Source organism: Neoarius graeffei, chromosome 3 (assembly GCF_027579695.1).
Source record: "Neoarius graeffei isolate fNeoGra1 chromosome 3, fNeoGra1.pri, whole genome shotgun sequence".
NCBI lineage: Eukaryota > Metazoa > Chordata > Actinopteri > Siluriformes > Ariidae > Neoarius > Neoarius graeffei.
In genome coordinates this window covers 30779239-30803625 of record NC_083571.1, presented here as the reverse complement: position 1 = coordinate 30803625, position 24387 = coordinate 30779239, and the positions used below count along the sequence as shown (strand labels likewise).

General features: G+C 44.9%; 1 protein-coding gene across 3 annotated transcripts in view; it reads left to right on the top strand.

The window, feature by feature from the left end:
• The window catches only part of glrba (glycine receptor, beta a), a 77426-nt gene extending 54932 nt beyond the window's left edge, over positions 1 to 22494 (top strand). For 2 of the 3 annotated variants that reach the window (XM_060915867.1, XM_060915866.1), the window contains exons 8-11: positions 9916 to 10068; positions 10318 to 10466; positions 11016 to 11177; positions 19590 to 22494. In XM_060915867.1, coding sequence (XP_060771850.1) covers positions 9916 to 10068; positions 10318 to 10466; positions 11016 to 11177; positions 19590 to 19886 — 761 coding nt within the window. In that variant the 3' untranslated portion in view covers positions 19887 to 22494. Of the gene's footprint in view, positions 1 to 9915; positions 10069 to 10317; positions 10467 to 10987; positions 11178 to 19589 lie in introns of those variants that run through there. The other variant, XM_060915868.1, reaches the window with a different exon arrangement.
• Positions 22495 to 24387: the final 1893 nt, after the last annotated feature.

Genomic DNA, 24387 nt, shown 5'->3' with positions numbered 1-24387 from the left:
AACTCAGAACTAGTCAAGACAACTAAGTAATTCAAGTCTAACCTTTGAAAACTTGCACAGATTAGTTCAAATTAACCCTCATCCTACCATGCTATTTTACACCTTAATCTTACCATGTGGGGTCCGTTTGGACCCCAATACTTTTCTTTAAAATTAAAGCTTATAAAGACAAAATCACCAGATAAGTTTTGTTCAGAACATCTTGTATTAATAACAGCAATACACTAAAGGGCCCAAGGCATAAAGAACACACTTAACCTTCATCCTACCAGCCAATTTTACATACACAAACTACCAGGCGGGGTCCGTATGGACCCCAGGAGGGAATACCTTGAAATCAATGCAGTAAGAACCAATTCAATGCAGCAAACAGACATAACTTTATTGAAGAACAAAATCCACTATGGCTGAATATCAATGATGTATTATAAATGCAATAATATTGCAATAACTAGCATACGTGTAGCAAATTATCTCATCTCATCTCATTATCTCTAGCCGCTTTATCCTTCTACAGGGTCGCAGGCAAGCTGGAGCCTAGCCCAGCTGACTACGGGCGAAAGGCGGGGTACACCCTGGACAAGTCACCAGGTCATCACAGGGCTGACACATAGACACAGACAACCATTCACACTCACATTCACACCTACGCTCAATTTAGAGTCACCAGTTAACCTAACCTGCATGTCTTTGGACTGTGGGGGAAACCGGAGCACCCGGAGGAAACCCACGCGGACACGGTGAGAACATGCAAACTCCACACAGAAAGGCCCTCGCCGGCCCCGGGGCTCGAACCCAGGACCTTCTTGCTGTGAGGCGACAGCGCTAACCACTACACCACCGTGCCGCCCTGTAGCAAATTATAGCGCCACAAAAAAAATTGGCATTATATACATGATTTTTGCAGCTCATGCAGCTGTAAAACATTCTGGATTACAACTTAGGTCTTTTCTTACAGAATTTAAAACAAAAAAGTAATTGTAAAATAATTTAGGGCTTTTGTTTTGCAGCCTGTGCTTATTGCAGCAGTAGGGTCCACACGGACCCCAAGAAGGAATGCCTTGGTAGTTTCATTATGGAACATAAAAGAAATAAAAGAAGTTAACTTTCAGTGTGCTATTCAATTATAAAATGAAAGACAGATAAACTTTACTCTGGGGTCCGATTGGACCCCAGTAACAAATTAATTAGACCTTCACAATGCAAAAAGCTGATCTTCTGGTGCTTTAGTGTTTTAATTAAGACATAAATTCCGACAAATTCATAAAATGGTGAGGCAGTATGTCACATATTTTTAAAATGGCAAACAAACATATAGGTGCGGGGTCCAGATGGACCCCACTTGGTAGGATGAGGGTTAAAACTCTTTTCAGAGCTCATTGAGTTAAAGAGAAAAAGTAAGTGGACATAACTAAACAAGGCTGAAATGTTTCACAGTGCATTAACGTGATTGAACTCGGTGAGCTACAGACTTTGATCATACTCAAGTTTTAAATGTATCAGGATTCTCTCGTGAACACTTTTATATCAATAAACTCAGACTTGTATAGACTTACAACATGGTATAAAAAAAAATCAAACACATTGATTGCAGGGTTATGTAAGCAGAGTTCATCTCAGTGCAGAAATGAAATCAGGGTTCTGTCCAGGAATCAGAGGAACTGGCTCTGCAAAGCTCCGGTTACAGCGTCTTTATTGTTCTTTGGTGCTGTAGATGGCTCCAGGGTGTTTCTTATTACTTTAGTTGGTTTTAGATGATGGGGTTTCTTCACAAACTGTCTGTGGGTTCATGGTGTAAAGATTCGTAGAGTTGAATCAGTTCACTGGGTGTCAGTATTTATTACATGGCTGCACTGATTCAGAGCGTCGTTATCAGGAAAACGTTTCGAAGAAGTTGACTAAATCGATACGAGTGCTAATTTATTGCGAGTGTTATTATTGTAGAGGCGTGGCCTATGGGACTTTTAATTTAAGAAAGAGAAACATGGCATTGGTGTCTGATTGTCTTAGTAAAGGGGGTGTGTCTGTTTGTTTCAATGAAGCAAAGAAGGCCTTGATATTTTCGTCCGAACAATGAAAGAAGACATCATCTTGGTGCTTGGATGTCTTAGCAAAGGCGGCGTGGCCTCATCCTGTCTGTTCTAGAAAAGGAAGCATGGCCTCTGTTGCCTCTTTTCCACCAAAGCAGTTCCAGGGCTGGTTCGGGGCCAGTGCTGGTGCTGGTTCACAACTGGTTCAACTTGCAAGCCAGCTGAGAACCAGTTTGCTTTTCCACAGCTCGTGGTGCTAAGTGAAGACACGGAATTACGTCACTGTATACGTCGGTTACATCGTTGTATACGTCATTACGTCGCTGTATACGTCAGTTACGTCGCTACGTTTGCATAAACCTTGGTGCGAATATCGAAGCAAAAACAACACGGAAGAAGCAGCAGCAGCAACAACAATAATAATAATGGATGACTTCGCGTTTGTACAGCTGCTGCTTCTCATCGCTTAAAAATGGCGATCTTTCGCGGTCTTGTTATTGTTGTTGGTCTTAACAACTCCGCCCCCCCGCTGACATAAGCGGTTCTTTCCTCTGGCCCAGCAGAGAGTTGGTGCTAGCCTGGAACCGGTTTTTCTGGCCCCAGAGCCAGTTCTTTGTCAGTGGAAACAGAAAACCCGGTTCCAAACTAAGCACTGGCCCCGAACCAGCCCTGGAACTGCTTTGGTGGAAAAGGGGCATGTGTCTGTTTGTTTTACCAAAGGGGTGTGGCATGCGTGTGTTTGTTTTAATAATACAGGCGTGGCCTTGGTGTCTATTTGTTAGTGAAGGAGGTGTAGCCTTGGTGTTTGTTTGTCTTAGTTAAAGAGGTGTGGCTTAAGAGCCTGACTGTTCTAGTGAAGAAGGTGTCTGTTTTAGCAAAGGGGGTGTGGCCCGAGTGTGTATTTGTCTTCATGAAGGAGGCATGGCCTTGGTATCGGTTTGTCCTAGTGAAGGAGGCGTTACTGAACATACCTGTTAGGGTTTTGCTGGGATTCGAACCTGGTTCGTTGGTGTGATGATCCAGCAAACCCCCACTAGGCCACCAGGGGAATGACTCAAATGCAGAGGCGTGAGGCGGAAGTAGAAAAAGTAACAAAAGGTTTATTTAAACTATATACACTATATACAGGGCAAAACAAAAGACAAAAAAAACCCAAAGAGTATAATCCAAAAGAAAAGCAAAGTGCAAAAATTCAAAAGCTAAGAAGATCAAAAAACACAGTACAAAGGAAACTGGAGATAAACATAACAGCACAAAGACTCCGTGACAAGAGGACTGAACTCAGGGGTATAAATAGACAAACTAATTAAGGACACAGGTGAAGATAATTAGGCAATTAACACAAACACAAAACACAGGAACAGTGGCGGCCTCTAGAGGCCAAAATAAACACGACATGAAAAGGAAATAACAGCGGCCTCTAGAGGCCAAAACAGTCCTAGTCCTAACAGGACCCCCCCCCTAGGAGCGTCTCCTGACGTTCCCAGGGCGATCCGGATGGGCCGAATGGAAGTCCCGACATAGTTCTTTATCAAGGACATCCCGAGCAGGAACCCAGCAGCGCTCCTCAGGACCATAGCCCTCCCAGTCCACCAGATATTGCAACCCGCCGCGGACCCGGCGGGAGTCAAGCAGGCGATTCACAGTGAACACAGTCTGCCCCTGGAAGATGCGGGGGGGTGGGGGGTTCCTAGGGGCAGGGGCATACGTAGACGTCAGTACGGGCCGTAACAGGGAAACATGGAAAGTGGGGTTGATCCTCAGAGTCCGGGGCAACTGGAGCCGGTAGGAGACAGGGTTCACCCTGCGCACCACCTTGAAGGGGCCAATGTAGCGAGGAGCAAGCTTGCGGTTCTCCACCCGCAGTGGAAGGTCCTTAGTGGACAGCCAAACACGCTGCCCAGGGCGGAAAGCGTGTGCAGGTCTTCTATGGCGGTTGGCCTGAGTCTGGTTGGTTCTGGAGGTCTGTATGAGGGTCTTCCTGACCTTGCTCCAGGTCTTGCGACACCGTCTCACATATTGGTTGACTGAGGGCACCCCCGCGTCCTCCTCCTGGTCCGGGAACAGAGGTGGCTGGAACCCGAATTGGCACTGGAATGGCGACAGCTTGGTGGCCGATGACTGCAGGGTGTTGTGGGCGTACTCCGCCCATGGCAGCCAGGTGCTCCACGATGTCGGGTTATCCATAGCCAGGCCTCGCAGGGTGGTTTCCAGGTCCTGGTTGAGCCTCTCCGTCTGACCATTGGACTGTGGGTGAAACCCAGAGGAGAGGCTGGCAGTGGCTCCGATGACCTTGCAGAACCCGTGCCACACTCGGGAGGAGAACTGGGGCCCTCGGTCTGAGACGATGTCCTGTGGAAGACCAAAGACTCGGAAGACATGATTAAACAAAAGTTTCGCAGTTTCAAGAGCAGAGGGGAGTTTGCACAGTGGTATGAAGCGGCAGGCCTTGGAGAATCTGTCAACTAAGACCAAAATGACCATGTTACCTTGTGACTCAGGGAGACCCGTGATAAAGTCGACTGCCACGTGGGACCAGGGACGCCGGGGAATGGTCAGAGGATGCAGGAGACCCTGGGGACGCTGTCGTGGGTTCTTGGTTCTGGTGCAAACCTCACAGGACAGGACAAATGACCTTACTTCCTTCTCCATGTTAGGCCACCAGAAGCGTCTTTTCAGGAAGTCCAGGGTCCTCCGAGCTCCCGGGTGGGCGGTGAGAGGGGAAGAGTGACCCCACTGGAGAACCTTGGCCCGGGCTTGATGTGGGACGTACAAGAGGCCTGGTGGCCCCGTCCCAGGACCGGGGTCCTGGCGTTGGGCTCGTCGGACAGCCTCCTCAATACCCCAGCGGACAGGGGCCACAATCCGGGACACAGGGATAATAGGCCCGACTTCATTCTCCCTGTTAGTGGCAGAGAACAGTCTGGACAGTGCGTCAGGTTTGGTGTTCTTGGAGCCGGGGCGGTATGAGAGGGTGAAGTCAAACCGACTGAAAAACAGGGCCCACCTAGCCTGTCGAGGGTTCAGTCTCTTGGCTTGCTGGAGGTACTCCAGGTTCTTGTGGTCAGTCCAAACCAGGAATGGATGTTGTGCTCCCTCCAGCCAGTGCCTCCACTCCTCAAGGGCCAGTTTGACCGCTAGCAGTTCTCGATCCCCCACATCATACCGGGACTCAGCAGGACTCAGGCGGTGGGAGAAGTAAGCGCAGGGGTGCAGCTTTCCTTCCGAACGTTGAGAGAGCACCGCGCCGACACCACTGTCCGAGGCGTCCACCTCCACGATGAATGGTTGGGAGGTGTCCGGGAGAACCAGAATGGGTGCCGTGCAGAAGCGGTCCTTGAGGTCTTTGAACGCCTTTTCTGCCTGAGGAGACCAGCCATAAGATCCACCTGTCCCTTTGGTGAGGTCTGACATGGGTGCTGCCACAGAACTGAAGTTCCTGATGAACTTGCGGTAGAAGTTAGCGAATCCTAAGAACCGCTGAACCTCCTTAACGGACTTGGGAGTAGGCCAATCCCGGACGGCCAGGGTCTTGGCAGGGTCCATTTGGAGTTGGCCTGTCCGTACAATAAATCCCAGAAAGGAGACCTCGGGAACATGAAATTCGCATTTCTGGGCCTTGGCGAACAGATTGTTCTGTAGCAGCCTCTGGAGAACCTGGCGGACATGGTGGCGGTGCTCCTGCACGGTCTTGGAAAAGATAAGGATGTCGTCGAGGTAGACAAAAACGTATAGGTTAATCATGTCCCTTAAGACGTCGTTGATTAGGGCCTGAAAAACAGCTGGTGCGTTGGTGAGTCCGAAGGGCATCACCTGGTATTCGTAGTGCCCAGACGGGGTGTTAAAGGCAGTCTTCCACTCGTCTCCCTGTCGGATACGGATGAGGTGGTATGCGTTCCGTAGGTCCAACTTGGTGAAGACGGTGGCGCCTTGGAGCAGGTCGAAAGCTGTGGACATCAGCGGAAGGGGATATCGGTTGCGCACAGTGATCTTATTCAGGCCCCTGTAGTCAATACATGGTCGGAGCCCCCCATCCTTCTTGCCGACAAAGAAGAAGCCGGCTCCAGCAGGTGAAGTGGAGGGTCGAATAAACCCAGAGACCAGGGCATCTTTGAGGTATTCCTCCATGGCCTTGCGTTCTGGCTGAGAGAGTGAAAACAGTCTGCCACGAGGAGGGGTAGTCCCAGGGAGCAAGTCGATGGCACAGTCGTAGGCCCGGTGCGGAGGAAGAACGGCGGCCCTGCTCTTGCTGAATACCTCCTTGAGATCCCAGTACTCTGTGGGAACTTGAGATAACTCGGTGAGATCAGGGGGCTCGGCAGGAGACACAGGAGAGCTAGAGAGCAGACAAGAGGCATGGCATGCAGGGCCCCATTCCACAACCTGGCTTGTTACCCAGTCTATGCGAGGGTTGTGGCGAGTAAGCCAAGGAAGGCCTAGAATAACTGGGAACTCAGGTGAAGGAATCAGGTGCAGGGATATTTCTTCCTTGTGACCTTGAGACTGGAGGAAAACTGGAGAAGTAACTTGGGTGACTCTTCCATCACCTAACGCTTGGCCATCGAGGGCAGACACAGACAGTGGGACTTCAAGAGGTGCAGTCGGAATATTGATGCTTTGGGCGAAGTGAATATCCATAAAGTTCCCAGCCGCCCCTGAGTCTATCAAAGCTTGACAAGAGTGGACAGACTCACCCCAGGAGATGGAGACCGGGATGTAGATTCCTTGGCCAGGGAGTCCGGGAGAGAGGGTAGGCCCCGTCACAACCCTCCCTCGGCTGGACGGGGCGGTCCTTTTCCCAAGAGTTCGGGACATGATGCTCGGAAGTGACCAGGCTTGCCACAGTAGATGCAGCACTTGTCCCTCCTTCTGCGCTCCCTCTCAGATGCGGAGAGGCGAGTACGACCCACTTGCATGGGTTCTGGACAGTCACTGAAGGAGGTAGACGGTCTCCAGGTAGAGGTAGGGAGGCTGGGGGGGCTCAAGGCTTGGTGGCGTTCTCTCATCCTGTTGTCCAGACGAATAGCATGTGAGATGAGGGTTTCGAGGTCACTTGGGCATCCAATAGAGGCCAGACCGTCCTTGATGGGGTCAGACAGACCATGGTGGAAGGCTGACACCAGGGCAGTCTCGTTCCATCCACTTACTGCTGCGAGTGTTCGGAACGAGATGGCGTAATCTGCGACGCTTCCTCCTTGCCGGATGGACATGAGCTTTCGGGCTGCGTCGGTACTGATGTCTGCCTGATCGAAGACCCGAAGCATCTCTTCAGAAAACAGCTGGAAATCAAAGCACTCAGGTCCCTGTCTTTGCCAGATAGCAGTAGCCCAGGCTCGCGCCTTACCAGCTAATAAGGTGATCACAAAGGCAATCTTGCGGCGATCCGTAGTGTAGGTGGTAGGCTGAAGCTCAAAGGTGAGTTGACACTGGGTAAGGAACTCTCGGCACTCACTGTGCTTGCCGTCATACCTCTGTGGTGCAGGAAGGCTGGGTTCGCGAGGTGAAGAAGGCAGCATTGCAGGAGGCACTAGAGCAGGAGTGGGAGCTGGATCAGGAGCAGGAACTGGATCAGGAGCAGGAGATGCAGGCAGAGATGTCAGCTGTGCCAGGGTTTTCCCAATTTGCTGAAGCAGTTCCTCATGGCGAGCGAGGGCCTCACGTTGGCTGGTGAGCGTACGTCCATGAGCGTCCATGGTCGCTCCGAAGCGTGTCAAAGCTGCCATAATTCCCTGAAGGTTGGCCGGGTAGACAGTTGAAGCAGCCTCTGCTGAGTCGGTCATGACGGAGTCTTTCTGTTAGGGTTTTGCTGGGATTCGAACCTGGTTCGTTGGTGTGATGATCCAGCAAACCCCCACTAGGCCACCAGGGGAATGACTCAAATGCAGAGGCGTGAGGCGGAAGTAGAAAAAGTAACAAAAGGTTTATTTAAACTATATACACTATATACAGGGCAAAACAAAAGACAAAAAAAACCCAAAGAGTATAATCCAAAAGAAAAGCAAAGTGCAAAAATTCAAAAGCTAAGAAGATCAAAAAACACAGTACAAAGGAAACTGGAGATAAACATAACAGCACAAAGACTCCGTGACAAGAGGACTGAACTCAGGGGTATAAATAGACAAACTAATTAAGGACACAGGTGAAGATAATTAGGCAATTAACACAAACACAAAACACAGGAACAGTGGCGGCCTCTAGAGGCCAAAATAAACACGACATGAAAAGGAAATAACAGCGGCCTCTAGAGGCCAAAACAGTCCTAGTCCTAACAATACCTTCCACATTATAAACAAAAGATTGTCACTGAGGTGGAACATTTAGGGATACACGTTTTGTACGTTAAAGAACCTTGAGGATGTAGTGGAACTTTAACACATTTAAAGTAAACAATAAGACTATGGGGAACATTGTTGTACATCTGTAGAAGGTTTATATTGTTTCTACATTTGGAAACAAAATCCAAAAACCTCTGATCTAAAAACTCACTTCCTTATCAGCAACCTTGGGATTACAAAGAACTACCGCGGCATTACCTTGACAGCAATCTCGGCTAAGATCTACAATCACATGCTGCTAAATAGAATAAGACCTAAAGTCGACCCAGTGCTAAGGAAGAACCAAAATGGCTTCAGAACCAACAGATCGACATCAGGCCAGATCCTTACCATCAGACGTATCTTGGATGGCGTAAATGCAAAAAACCTACCACTAACTCTCATATTTGTTAACTTTTCCAAAGCCTTTGATTCAATTCATCGTGGAAAAATGAGGGAAATTTTGATCGCATATGGGATACCAAGTGAAACAGTCGATGCCATTATGATGCTGTATAGGAATACTCGGTCGATGGTTCGCTCTCCCGATGGAGACACAGCTTTCTTTGATATCACGGCTGGAGTCCTGCAAGGAGATACCCTGGCTCCTTTCTTATTCATCATCTGCCTTGACTATGTTCTGAGAAAGGCCCTCGATGTAAACCTAGAGCTCGGCTTTACTCTAAAAGAACGGAGAAGCAGACGTTACCCTGCACAGAAGATTACAGACGCAGACTACGCTGATGATTTAGCAGTATTGTCTGACTACCTGGAAAACGCTGTTTCTCTTCTTCATCACATCGAGAATCTAGCCCAAGAAATCGGCCTTTATGTCAACGCCGATAAGACAAAGTTCATGTGTTTAAATCAAGATGGATCGACTGGCGTGAAAAGCCTAAGCGGTGATTCAGTGGAACAAGTGGATGATTTTGTTTACCTGGGCAGCCATATAGCTTCTACCGAAAAGGATGTTAACACCAGAATTGGCAAGACATGGGGTGCTCTCAATGGAATGAGTCAAATATGGAAATCCGACCTTCCTGACAAGCTCAAAAGGAATTTCTTCAGAGCCACTGTCGAGTCTGTCCTTTTATATGGTTCAATATCATGGACTCTTACATCTAAACTCCAGAAAAGGATTGATGGCTCATTTACACGAATGCTCCAAGCTGCTTTAAATGTATCCTGGAAAGACCATAAAACTAACAGAGCTATATGGAAGCATTCCTCCTGTCACAAGCACGATCCGCCAACAAAGACTACGCTTTGCTGGCCATTGCTGGCGTAACAAGAGAGAGCTGGCGGCCAACCTGGTGCTATGGGACCCAACCCATGGCAAACGACCGTGTGGTCGGCCACCTAAAACCTACATCGACCAGCTAACCGAGGACCTGTGCTGTCGGCCGGACGACGTGCCTTTTGCCATGAGCGACTGGGAATCCTGGAGAAGGCGGCTGTGTCATGACAAACCGAGCTAGCTCGTCCTGAAGAAGTCTCAATTATAGGTGGATAAAAGTACAAATAAATGTAAAGGAATAAGTGTACCGATGTATTCCTTTCTCTGACTGTAGGTTATTACACGTGTGTGGAGGTGATATTCACTCTAAGGAGGCAGGTCGGCTTCTACATGATGGGTTTCTACGCTCCCACGCTCCTCATCGTGGTCCTGTCATGGCTGTCTTTCTGGATTAACCCCGATGCCAGCGCAGCCCGTGTTCCTTTAGGTCAGTCTGCCAATTAAAGTAACAAACAATCAATAAAAACAGGAGGTGTGCTGAAGATTAAAAATGAACCAAATGATTTTACACTGGAAGATAAACTGTGTGGTAATTTATTTCATTTTTTTATCCGTGACATACCGTTGCAATCCAAATTAAGGTTTCTAAGCTTCTGATATGAGAGAGTGCCTTGGCTTTGTGAACGTAAAGAAAGCAAGAAGTGTGTTTTACCTCTCTCTCTGTCTCTCTCTGCAGGTATTCTGTCTGTCTTGTCACTCACATCTGAATGCACATCTCTGGCATCTGAACTGCCGAAAGTCTCCTACGTGAAGGCCATTGATATCTGGATGATCGCCTGCCTGCTCTTCGGCTTCGCCTCACTGGTGGAGTATGCTGTGGTTCAGGTGTGTCCTCAAGTGTCCATTAACTCAAGTAGCACTTGTACAGTACAGGAAATAAGGTTACCTGTATAAAACAGGCTAGAGTAGTCATCAGAGTGAATAATTTTCAGTGGTAAACTACATTTATTGACGTCTACATAGCAAAACATCTTCAATTCTAATAACGTGGTTAATTTGGATTTAGTGTCCTAACCTCAATTAATGATCAGAATGATTCATGTCTGAATCTAAATGTTGGAGTGAAATCAAACCTTCAAACCTCAGACCAATTTATTTTTTAGCGTGAGCACAAAATATGAGCCGGGATTTTAGCCAAGCATTTTGAATGCTCTTTTATGAGCAGGCTTGTCACAACCAATTGAAGTGCACATTACTTCAGTTCCACCGGAAAGCTCTAGTGGTGGCTTCAGGGGAGATACGAGTTACTGTAACTGTGATGCTGCTTTTGTTCAGTACCAACGATCACTTCTACTGCGTAGAAACACCCCGGTGAGTTTGACTGGGTGTTCACGTGTCTTTACCAGACTGCTGTCGGTGTGAATGACATGACAGGTCATGCTGAACAGTCCTAAGCAGATAGAGGCGGAGAAGGCGAGGATGGCTCAGAAGGAGAAGGAGAAAGAAAAAGAGAAAGAGAAGGAAGGGAAGAACACGTCCAAGGCCAACTCCATTAATGGCACTGGAGGAACCCCGATTCATGTTAACACGCTGCAGGTGAGCAGGGTTACACACATTACACTATCATAGGTTAAATCTATGTGGTAGTGGGCATGGCCGAAACCAACAGTGTGTCAGTTCTGGCTCGGAGAGCTCAACCTCAGCTTCATCTCTCTATTTCATAACCCAGAGGTGGACAAAGTACCCAACTTCATTACTGAAGTCAAAGTACAGATCCCACCGGTCAAATGTTACTCCGATACACGTGAAAGTTGTCCAGTCAAATTTTTACTTAAGTTAAAGCACTGAAGTACTTGCTTTTAAAAATACTTAAGTATTAAAAGTACATTTTCTGTCAACGCATCGTTGTATTATTGCCACAACGCTTACAAAACCTAACGCCGTTACCAAAGACAGAAATGTGAATTCACAAAATGAACGCATGCTGTGCCATCATGGTGGTTTAACGTTAAGCTAGCTAGTCAGTGACGCTCCACCTGACATGCTAGCAAACTCTTTTCAAACTTAAAATCATATTGGGTAGCTATCGCTACTAGAAAAGAAAGATTTCTACATTCTGTTTATTTGGCAAGATTATGCTAAAACATACAGTGGTGCTTGAAAGTTTGTGAACCCTTTAGAATTTTCTATATTTCTGCATAAATATGACCTAAAACATCATCATATATTCACACAAGTCCTAAAAGTAGATAAAGAGAACCCAGTTAAACAAATGAGACAAAAATATTATCTTTGGTCATTTATTTATTGAGGAAAATGAGCCAATATTACATATCTGTGCGTGGCAAAAGTATGTGAACCTCTAGGATTAGCAGTTAATTTGAAGGTGAAATTAGAGTCAGGTGTTTTCAGTCGATGGGATGACAATCAGGTGTGAGTGGGCACCCTGTTTTATTTAAAGAACAGGGATCTATCAAAGTCTGATCTTCACAACACATGTTTGTGGAAGTGTATCATGGCACGAACAAAGGAGATTTCTGAGGACCTCAGAAAAAGCGTTGCTGATGCTCATCAGGCTGGGAAAGGTTACAAAACCATCTCTAAAGAGTTTGGACTCCACCAATCCACAGTCAGACAGATTGTGTGCAAATGGAGGAAATTCAATTCAGATTCAGGGAAATTCAATTCAGATTCAGGGAAGCCATGGCCTAATGGTTAGAGAGGCAGCTTTGGGACAGAGAGGTTGCTGGGTCGAGTCCCTGGACCAGCAGGAGTGGCTGAAGTGCCCTTGAGCAGGGCACCTCACCCCTGACTGCTCCCCGGGCGCTCTAGTGTGGCTGCTCACTGCTCTGGGTGTGTGTGTGCATGTGTGTTCACTGCTTCAGATGTGTTAAAGGAACAGTCCACCTTACTTTCATAATGAAATATGCTCTTATCTGAATTGAGACGAGCTGCTCCGTACCTCTCCGAGCTTTGCGCGACCTCCCAGTCAGTCAGACGCAGTCAGACGCAGTCAGACGCGCTGTCACTCCTGTTAGCAATGTAGCTAGGCTCAGCATGGCCAATGGTATTTTTTGGGGCTGTAGTTAGATGCGACCAAACTCTTCCGCGTTTTTCCTGTTTACATAGGTTTATATGACCAGTGATATGAAACAAGTTCAGTTACACAAATTGAAACGTGGTGATTTTCTATGCTATGGAAAGTCCGCACTATAATGACAGGCGTACTAACACCTTCTGCACGCTTCGGCAGCGCATTGATACGGAGCTCAGATATCAATGCGCTGCCGAAGCGCGCAGAAGGTGTTAGTACGCCTGTCATTATAGTGCGGACTTTCCATAGTATAGAAAATCGCTACGTTTCAATTTGTGTAACTGAACTTGTTTCATGTCACTGGTCATATAAACCTATGTAAACAGGAAAAACGCGGAAGAGTTTGGTCGCATCTAACTACAGCCCCAAAAAATACCATTGGCCATGCTGAGCCTAGCTACATTGCTAACAGGAGTGACAGCGCGTCTGACTGCGTCTGACTGACTGGGAGGTCGCGCAAAGCTCGGAGAGGTACGGAGCAGCTCGTCTCAATTCAGATAAGAGCATATTTCATTATGGAAGTACGGTGGACTGTTCCTTTAAATGCAGAGGATGAATTTCACTGTGCTTGAAGTGTGCATGTGACAAATAAAGGTTTCTTCTTCTTCTTCTTCTTCTTCTTCTTCTTCTTCTTCTTCTTCAAGACCATTGTTACCCTCCCCAGGAGTGATCAACCAACAAAGATCACTCCAAGAGCAAGGCGTGTAATAGTCGGAGAGGTCACAAAGGACCCCGGGGTAACTTCTAAGCAACTGAAGGCCTCTCTCACATTGGCTAATGTTAATGTTCATGAGTCCACCATCAGGAGAACACTGAACAACAATGGTGTGCATGGCAGGGTTGCAAGGAGAAAGTGACTGCTCTCCAAAAAGAACATTGCTGCTCGTCTGCAGTAGGGCTGTGCCGATAGACGATGCCATCGTCCATCGACAGTGGTGGTCATCCATCACGATGGAGAGCCACCATCGTGATACTACGCCCCCTCCTGTCATAAACATGCATATATCATCTGGGCCTATTTAACCTAAAAAGTTAGTTTTTTGTTAGTTTAGTTAGTTAGTTTTGTTTAATATATAAATATATTATATAACATATAATTATATATAAATACATAATTATATAAATCATTATAAAGTAATATCCTATTACCGCTTGTACACGTAGGCTATGGTGCAGGGACGTGCTAGTGAACATAAGATGTGGTTACACAAATACAGTATGCTACTAATAATAAATTTTGACTTCATTTTTTAGCCTACACTATACTTTTAATGTAAAATTTGTCATGTTGTTCAAACAAATAGCCACTATTAACAACTTCAGTCGGGAAATATTGCACCTTATCAAACGGCAGTGAAGCGCAGACTTTGGCAGAAGTCAAATAACTTTAATCTGGTAAATAGGCCTACTTTCAGACACAAAATGGTCCACTCTAAGCCATAATGTCAAACCAAATGGAAGAATGAAGGTGATTCTGTGAACCGGTATTCGTGAAAAGATACAGTAGGCTGAACAACAAATCAAGTCTAACAGGAACGCACAAGCATGCGCTTAACGGTAGCCTACACAATTTAATTTAGGCATTAGGCATTAACCAGGCTTAGGCATTAACTTTTTATTGTAAAAATGCTACAAAATAAATAGTCATGAACATGATTTTGTAAACATATATTTATTTAAAGATGAACGATCAAGACGAAGAGAACCGGAACGTGTGCAGCACGAAATGCGCTCAGAAAGTTTAACGTAGCCGGGCATTAACTTTTTACAGTGAAATTAAAGCTACCAAATATTCATGAAGTCGACTCAGTTAGCAAAGAACAGCGATAAAAAAACAAGAGAGCCTGCGTTAATACAAGAACAAGTAAATAAATAACAATAATAGTAATAATAAAAATCAAAATCAAGAAAACGCAGGCAGTCCGAAGCAATTTAACCTAATGGGTTAACAGTGCAGGCAATGGTCACCATGTTTAAATGTCGAGGTTTCTGGCCAAAAATACTAGCATGTTTACTTTGTCTGGTTTTAATGAGCTGCGGATTGGGGTAACTATACTACCCGCGGTGCTGAACACTCGTTCTGATGGAGTACTGGTGGCGCATATGCACAAATATTTACGTGCTAATCTTGCCATTAATGGAAGTCTTTTCTCGTTCCTTTTCCACCATATCAGTGGGTCCTCCCCCCATCAGTGACAATTTCCTGCAGGTACATGGTCATTTCTGCCTCAGACTTTTCTTCATCAGTAAGTGTGGATGCTCTGGCTGCTGCTCTCTTCCCAAGAAGGCTGCCCAAAGACCCTCTCTTTTTCTTAGGCACTGCCGCGGTGCAGTCACCTGGTTCCTCCCCTTCATCATGTGATGGACCTGGTGTTGTAGCACCTGACAGCGACGGAACGATCTCTGTCACCATCTCTTCTATCAAATCACATTTTGTGGCGTGAAGAGCAGGGGGTTCCATATAGTCGCCTCGGTACCTGGGGTCAAGCAGTGTGGCTTTACGCAGCATCCTCTGAATTGTCTCAGCATATCTGCCTTGCATCTGCTGCAGGATAACACTCTTCAGGTTGGCTGTCAGTTCCAAATCACCATCCCGCTTCTCCAGCACACCTTCTAAATGCGCCAACATGGGAAGCAGTGAGGACACCGTCACGTAATTTTCCCCAGAAAGAATATCAGTGAAGTCCGCCACTGGCTTCAGCGCGTTGTTCACGGATTCAAGAACACCTATGTCCTGCCAGGTCAACTGGGGCAATGGGCGCCGGCTTTTGTCTTCAGCAAACACGCATTTGATGGCTTGTGCCTGCTCTAGTATTCTCTCCACCATTTGCTGTTTGGAGCCCCAGCGGGTGGGACAGTCCTGTCAGTAAAGACAAATGTAAAGACAGTAAAAAAAACAATATTAAATCATGATTTTAAAAGCTGGTGCAATAATTCAAACACTAATAAATTGGAAAAATTAGCGCGTTCAAGTGTGCACTAAAGGCCGAAACGCATCTTCAATTGATATGGTGTAGATAAACAATGAGTAATAGCTTAAGTGTAGTTTCTTCTCATAGTTTGAATACTAGTCTTTCATTGTTAGAGCAGATTAATATCTTACCGTGATCAGTGAGTGCTCAAGGAGGTTCATTTCCACCTGCGCTTTGCGCAGCTTATTTCTCCGAAGCCAGCTATGCGCAAACGCAGTGTTGACTGCTCGGCAAATTCCAAACGCTCGGTCTGTACTGGCCCTCTGTTGCGCAAGCGAGTTGGTTATGGCCAGGTTCAAATTGTGCCCAAACCAACTTAACCACGGCCATTTCAGTTGCCTGATGACTGCGACAATATTCGCCCCGTTGTCCGTTGTTATGCAGGCGATCTTTTTCTCCTCTATTTTCCATTCGGCAAGTGTCTCGCGCAATGCGTCTTCTAAATTGTCCGCTGAATGTGTCTCTGGCATGAAACTCGTCTGCAGGCATTTGGACTGCATTGCCCACTCTCGGTCCACATAATGTACGGTAACTGACATGTAGGGCATCATGTTGCAGCTGGACCACATATCCATTGTCAAGGCCAAATATTCCACATCACCTAGCGCTGTGGAGATGGTGTTTCTGACTTCACTGAAAAGATTCGGTATGGCCGTCTTGGAGAAATATTTCCGAGCTGGCAACTGGTACTTCTTATCAAAAGTCTGCAGCATGGCCTTGAAAGCCGGCTTCTCCACTGTATTGAAGGAAACCATCTCTTTGGCTAGGTAGCGCATTACCCCAACTGTCAACTGCCTCCACCTGTCACTGTCAGTTTTATAATAGGTGCTTTTTGCAAAAGCCCAGGTTATCGTTGGCTGACCCTTTTTGCTAGGCCCAGGACGTGCAGGCAAAGTAGCATATTCTCTCGGATGGTGAATACGCAAGTGTTCGTGTAGATTTGTCGTCTGCCCATCTTTTGCGCTGATCACAGATGAGCAGATCCTGCACAGGACTTTAGTCGTGTCCCTTGGCTCTCCCCTCTCATTGGATTCAAATCCAAAAAATTGCCATATAGGCGAAGTAGTGCCCTTCTTCTCAACCAGCTCTTGCGCCATTGTGCCACCAACAACTGGAATGGAATGGAGGCCTTTTAAACGTGCCAATACCGTGGATGAGTAACGGAATAACGGAATTGTTTTAACGGAAATAACGGAATTAATTAGGTAGTTAGCAAAATAATGGAATTCTACATTTTAAGTAGAGAAAGGCATGGGACTATGTTGATATGTAATCAAACATAGAAAATTAGGTAGCCTAAATTTAAAGAGATAGTAGGCTATGGGATATAGTATCACAATTCTCAGCGCAATGGAATTTTTTTTCTTTACGTGGCAAAGCCTCGGATGAGTATCTAATACTTTTAATAATAATAATAATAATAATGGGGCGGCACAGTGGTGTAGTGGTTAGCGCTGTCGCCTCACAGCAAGAAGGTCCGGGTTCGAGCCCCGGGGCCGGCGAGGGCCTTTCTGTGCGGAGTTTGCATGTTCTCCCCATGTCCGCGTGGGTTTCCTCCGGGTGCTCCGGTTTCCCCCACAGTCCAAAGACATGCAGGTTAGGTTAACTGGTGACTCTAAATTGACCGTAGGTGTGAATGTGAGTGTGAATGGTTGTCTGTGTCTATGTGTCAGCCCTGTGATGACCTGGCGACTTGTCCAGGGTGTACCCCGCCTTCGCCCATAGTCAGCTGGGATAGGCTCCAGCTTGCCTGCGACCCTGTAGAAGGATAAAGCGGCTACAGATAATGAGATGAGAATAATAATAATAAAATATTTAATAATGTGGTATTAAAATCCCCCCCCACAATATGATCGTCCATCACGATGTTTGCACTGTAAACATCGTCGATGCCAATTAAGGGGACATCGCACAGCCCTAGTCTGTAGTTTGCTAAAGATCATGTGGACAAGCCAGAAGGCTATTGGAAAAATGTTTTGTGGACGGATGAGACCAAAATAGAACTTTTTGGTTTAAATGAGAAGCGTTATGTTTGGAGAAAGGAAAACACTGCATTCCAGCATAAGAACCTTATCCCATCTGTGAAACATGGTGGTAGTAGTATCGTGGTTTGGGCCTGTTTTGCTGCATCTGGGCCAGGACGGCTTGCCATCAGTGATGGAACAATGAATTCTGAATTATACCAACGAATTCTAAAGGAAAATGTCAGGACATCTGTCCATGAACTGAATCTCAAGAGAAGGTGGGTCATGCAGCAAGACAACGACCCTAAGCACACAAGTCATTCTACCAAAGAATGGTTCAAGAAGAATAAAGTTAATGTTTTGGAATGGCCAAGTCAAAGTCCTGACCTTAATCCAATGGAAATGTTGTGGAAGGACCTGAAGCGAGCAGTTCATGTGAGGAAACCCACCAACATCCCAGAGTTGAAGCTGTTCTGTACGGAGGAACGGGCTAAAATTCCTCCAAGCCGGTGTGCAGGACTGATCAACAGTTACCGCAAACGTTTAGTTGCAGTTATTGCTGCACAAGGGGGTCACACCAGATACTGAAAGCAAAGGTTCACATACTTTTGCCACTCACAGATATGTAATATTGGATCATTTTCCTCAATAAATAAATGACCAAGTATAAAATTTTTGTCTCATTTGTTTCACTGGGTTCTCTTTATCTACTTTTAGGACTTGTGTGAAAATCTGATGATGTTTTAGGTCATATTTATGCAGAAATATAGAACATTCAAACAAACTTTCAAGCACCACTGTATTTCTGAAAGGACTTCAGATAAGTTAACGTTATTCATGTTAGCGTAACTCTGTTTTTACATGCTAACTAACAGTGTCCAATAAAACTGACCTTCCTTTGAGCAGATTGAGTTTCTGGAGCATCACATTTGTGGGGTCGATTAAATGCTCAAAATGGCCAGAAAAATGTCTTGACTATATTTTCTATTCATTTTACAACTTATGGTGGTAAATAAAAGTGTGACTTTTCATGGAAAACACAAAATTGTCTGGGTGACCCCAAATTTTTGAACGGTAGTGTAGGTGCCTCGCTCAAGGGCACCTCAGCCCAAGGCCGTCCCATATTAACCTCACCGCATGTCTTTGGGCGAAACCAGAGCACCCGAAGGAAACCCACGCAGACACGGGGAGAACATGCAAACTCCACACAGAAAGGCCCCCGTCAGCTACTGGGCTCGAACTCAGGACCTTCTTGCTGTGAGGCAACTATGCTAACCACTTACACCACTGTGCCGCTGTTAGATTTCTCCTGGAACGTTGTAGCAAACCATTTTGATAGAAATTATAATCAGACGAGCAAGAAGAAGCAGCGCAGCAGCCAACACTTTTTGGCTGTAATCTTGGAATTTTTTTAGCTCTGCATCATTAACCACTGTACTGGGCTGTTCTGAGCATGCGCAGTGAGATACGGGTGAAGAGGAAAAGATGTGTTTGTGGGGTTTGAGTCTAATGTGTTCTAACAGACAAGAAGCCTCAAGCAATAGCGCTGCAGCACACAGGATTTTGTTCTTACAGTATAAAACTCTCTCACATGCTTCTTGACCATTGACACAGTTTTATCAGTATCAGGATTTACTTCATTTAAACTCAGTTCCATAAACCACTTTTAAACACAACCAAACAAAATGTTTTCAAATAGCCTGAATCCAAAGTAGAGTTTCTGACCAATCAAATTCACGAGTTCAAAATCTCCGCGGTGTGATGAAGCAGAGTTACTGTTCCCACTCCAAAGTTGATTATTTTCCAATAACAGCATGTCCCGGAATGGTTTATTCCTCTTATATGGCAGCATTTTCCAACAACTATCATTTGTATTTATTAAAGAGTGACATATCATAGTTTTAACTATTTATAGTAACATTTAAGAGTGTGGAACATCTGTGAACATTGTGTGTGTGTTGTGTGTCTGCACCTCCAGGTGGTTGAAACCCGCTGTAAGAAGGTGTGCACCTCCAAATCGGACCTGCGCTCTAACGATTTCAGTATTGTCGGCTCTCTGCCACGCGACTTCGAGCTCTCCAACTTCGACTGCTACGGGAAGCCCATCGAGTCCACAAATGCGCTGCTCAAATCGCAGAACAAGAATGCTAAGAAGCCGCCGCCCCCAAAACCTGTCATCCCGTCAGCTGCCAAGCGCGTCGACCTGTACGCTCGTGCACTATTCCCTTTCTCCTTTCTCTTTTTCAACGTCATCTACTGGTCCGTTTACCTGTGAGCCATGTGTGTGTGTGTGTGTGTGATTTTGAGCATGCATGACTGCCAAGACAGAGTTTCCAGCATGCACCAAGTATTTGAGATTTGCAATATTTGCCATTTCCACCTGATAACGAAGCTAAAGACTCATTGCCCATGAGGTATGTAATAATTGTCAATATCACATCCAACTTAGGCTTGTGTGCTATTGATTATCTGGTTTAATAAAAATAATAGCCTCAAAAAAACATTGAAAAAGCTGTGCAGTCGGGGGCTGCTTGTTGGCAGTGGCAATTACAAAATCTCAGCTGGATGGTGGATTTTTAGGTGATTCTTCATTAATACATAGTAAACGATATAATTTGATATAATTCATTTACAGTCAGTTGCCTAACATCCACATGGCTGACATTTCATCCTTGTTTGCTTTCAAAAGTCCAATTTTTTTTGCCATTTTTACCCAAAAATATTTCTGAAGTTAACTCTGTAATTGTAATGTTAGCTAAATCGAACCAAATATACACTGATAGATTAGATTAGATTAGATTAACTGGAAACATTCCCCATTTACCCAGTCGAATGTGTGAGATAGACGAAGGGGGCGGGGCTTTCTGGTGGTGTCAGTTCATATCAGAGAGTGAAACACCTGCGAGAATCGTTCCAGATTCATTTGTCAAGCAGCTCATCTGTCGTTTTTATTGAGTGGAAAAAAAACCCCCCCCCCCACTCTTTTAGGTGTATTTTTGAGTCAGAACTTACTTCCAATCAGAAGTGGACAAAGTACCCAACTTCATTACTGAAGTCAAAGTACAGATCCCACCGGTCAAATGTTACTCCGATACACGTGAAAGTTGTCCAGTCAAATTTTTACTGAAGTTAAAGCACTGAAGTACTTGCTTTTAAAAATACTTAAGTATTAAAAGTACATTTTCTGTCAACACATCGTTGTATTATTGCCACAACGCTTACAAAACCTAACGCCGTTACCAAAGACGGAAATGTGAATTCACAAAATGAACGCATGCTGTGCCATCATGATGGTTTAACGTTAAGCTAGCTAGTCAGTGAAAATCCACCTGACATGCTGGCAAACTCTTTTCAAACTCTAAATCATACTGAGTACCTAACGCTACTAGAAAAGAAAGATTTCTACATTCTGTTTATTTGGCAGCATTATGCTAAAACATATTTCTGAAAGGACTTCAGATAAGTTAACGTTATTCATGTTAGCGTAACTCTGTTTTACATGCTAACTAACAGTGTCCAAGTTACCCAGCTATGTGTAAACGTTAGCTGTGGACAAGGCTACGGCAACTTGGCGGGCAAATCCATAGAAAGTCATTTGACTAACCAGACTGCAACGCTATTGCAACGTTATCGCTAGCTCTAAAAGCACAGACAACTTCGTTGCAAGCTTTCTCTTGGAATAAAACGTTTACAGACCTCAATATGCTTCCGCAGGTCGGACGATGAGTTTTTGTAGTTTGATGTGGTTTGGTTTTTGGCAAACAAAGCAAACATTTAAAACTAAACGAATCTTTATTCCTTTCAGAAAACTGAAACATGGGTTCTCGGTAAAGCCATGATGGTGTTCATGAAGAACCGCCTCCTTCCATTCTGCCATCAACTGATCGTGTTCAAATAATGCTGCTGAGAAATCAGTGAACTTGATTTTATACAGTCTATGGACGTGACGTGACCCTAGTGACTACTGACAGACTGTCTCAGTGTCACCTGTGAAAAAACCAATCACGTTTTAGAAAAGAAAAGTAAAACCATCCACTTTCAAAGCTGCTTCATAGTAACGAGGACCTTGATAGAAATGTAGTGGAGTGAAAAGTACAATATTTGCCGTTCAAATGTAGTGAAGTTAAAGTCATAAGTTTCCAAACAAAATAATACTCAAGTGAAGTACAGATACTCAAAAAGTGTACTTTTTAAGTACAGTACTCAAGTAAATGTATTTCGTTACTGTCCACCCCTGCTTCGAATCCTAGCATACTCGTTACTCACTAAACTCATAAAGGTTGGTTGTAATAAAATATAATCAGAGTAATATCACTGATTATTGTTGCATTGTATTATAATATTACATATAAATTATTATATCACACGAGCCTAATCTTACATACAGATATTTTTATTACAGAGCATTGTATTTTGATGTGCAAAATTATTGGCACCCTCAATATATTTGGGGGGAAAACCCCAAAATGGGTGTTTAGTGTTGTTGAGGATTGTTATCAAATTAGAAACCGTAAGAGATGTGAAATAGTACAAATCACAAGTTATTTATTTATAAAACATTACAGTAAAGGATTTATCGAAGTACACAAAGAAAAAATTGAATAGAATTTTACATCCAGTCAACTACAAATATTTCATCATATCATGGTGATATAGAACTTCTAATAAAACCTGAAATACATCCAGAAGTGTGTATCATGTTATGATATCGGTCACTTCCAGGCTTCAGTGGTGGTAATTTGTACCCCTAAGGAAAAAAAAAACGTAAATGACTTATTTACTTCTTGTTTACTGTTTTGGAGTGCATGACTTTGCAAAGTGGAAAGTTCAGACTCCTTTCTAACCAGCTTCTTTGCATTGAGACCATTTTACATCTGTGTGTGTGTGTGTGGGGGGGGGGGGGGGGGGTGAGACGACGACCCTTTTCAGTGCCTGTGTACTGATCCAGATTTATTCTTCACAATGTTAACCCATATTCTAGAATGCAGACTGGGCATTTCTGTGGCTTATTATTAACTCGAGGTTTTCTCTGCTGAGTTGGTTATCTTCTGCATGTTCCCAAAAGACCGTGTGAGTGTGTGTGACTAAAATGGAGATGCTGTTCTAATAAAGAGCTTCGTTCATCACTGAGGACCTTTCGAGCTCTTCTTTCACAGTGTGCTCTATTAAAGACACATTATTCAGTTATATTTCTTTATATTCTTAATACCAGGGATCCTGGAGCTATGAGGCAGCACTTCAGCATACTTATTACAGTTACCTTAATCAAACACGGCTAAACCAGATTCCGTTGTTATGAGGATGTTTTCCTGTATGCACGGCTAAAATCAGTGCAGCACACGAACACATTTATCCATAGTTACACCAAACTTTTCAGTGTAGGGTTTTCCATCATGGACGCACTCCTTTACAACTTTACATGTCAGTGATATTGGGAGAACTGTTGAAATGTGCGAAGCAGTTCAACATCTCATCTCATCTCATTATCTCTAGCCGCTTTATCCTGTTCTACAGGGTCGCAGGTGACTACGGGCGAAAGGCGGGGTACACCCTGGACAAGTCGCCAGGTCATCACAGGGCTGACACATAGACACAGACAACCATTCACACTCACATTCACACCTACGGTCAATTTAGAGTCACCAGTTAACCTAACCTGCATGTCTTTGGACTGTGGGGGAAACCAGAGCACCCGGAGGAAACCCACGCGGAGAACATACAAACTCCACACAGAAAGGCCCTCGCCGGCCACGGGGCTCGAACCCGGACCTTCTTGCTGTGAGGCGACAGCGCTAACCACTACACCACCATGCCGCCACAGTTCAACATACTTACTTATATCCAAAAAAAGTGTAAAGATGATCCAAAATGCACTTAGGAAAAAAAAGATGCCATTTATTTATTTTGTACATATTCAGTAAGTGTACACCAACTTGTATGGTTGTTTTACAAAGAAGTGCTGTTATAGGAAAATCATCAACTTGGGACACACTATACCACCTTGTCATTGGTTATTTTCCAATAATATCACATCCTGAAGTGTTTTCTTTCTCTTGGGTCACAGTAGGGATTCAGATTTTTATGTCTTAAAGATATAAAGGTGCGTCACACTTTTTATCCGTTCATAGCTCCATTTAATGTTGTTGAATGCTGTGTTTCATGGGGAAGCCATGGCCTTAAGGTTAGAGAAGCAGCTTTGGGGCCAAAAGGTCACTGATTTGATTCCCTGGACCAGTAGGAATGGCTGAAGTGCCCTTGAGCAAGGCACCTAACCCCCAACTGGTCTTCAGGCTGCTCTAGGTGTGTTGTACGTTGCTCTGGATAGCAGCGTCTGCGAATACCTGTAATGTAATAGACACTAGAGTTATGAGAAAGTCAAATTAGTTTCATAGTCATGAGGATGGATTGAAAATGTATCTTTGACATCATTATGGATTAATTTCAATCCACTAATCCCTACTATATAGATTGTCCAACATTATATTTTGTCTATATGATGTTTGCTTGTTTGTTGGGGCGTTAGCACTGTTGCCTCACAGCAAGAAGGTCCTGGGTTCGAGCCCAGTGGCCGACAAGGGCCTTTCTATGTGGAGTTTGCATGTTCTCCCCGTGTGGGTTTCCCCTGGGTGCTCTGGTTTCCCCCACAGTCCAAAGACATGCAGGTAAGGTTAATTGGTGACTCTAAATTGACTTTGAGTGTGAATGGTTGTTTGTCTCTATATGTCATCCCTGCAATGACCTAGCAACTTGTCCAGGGTGTAACCTGCCTTTCGCCC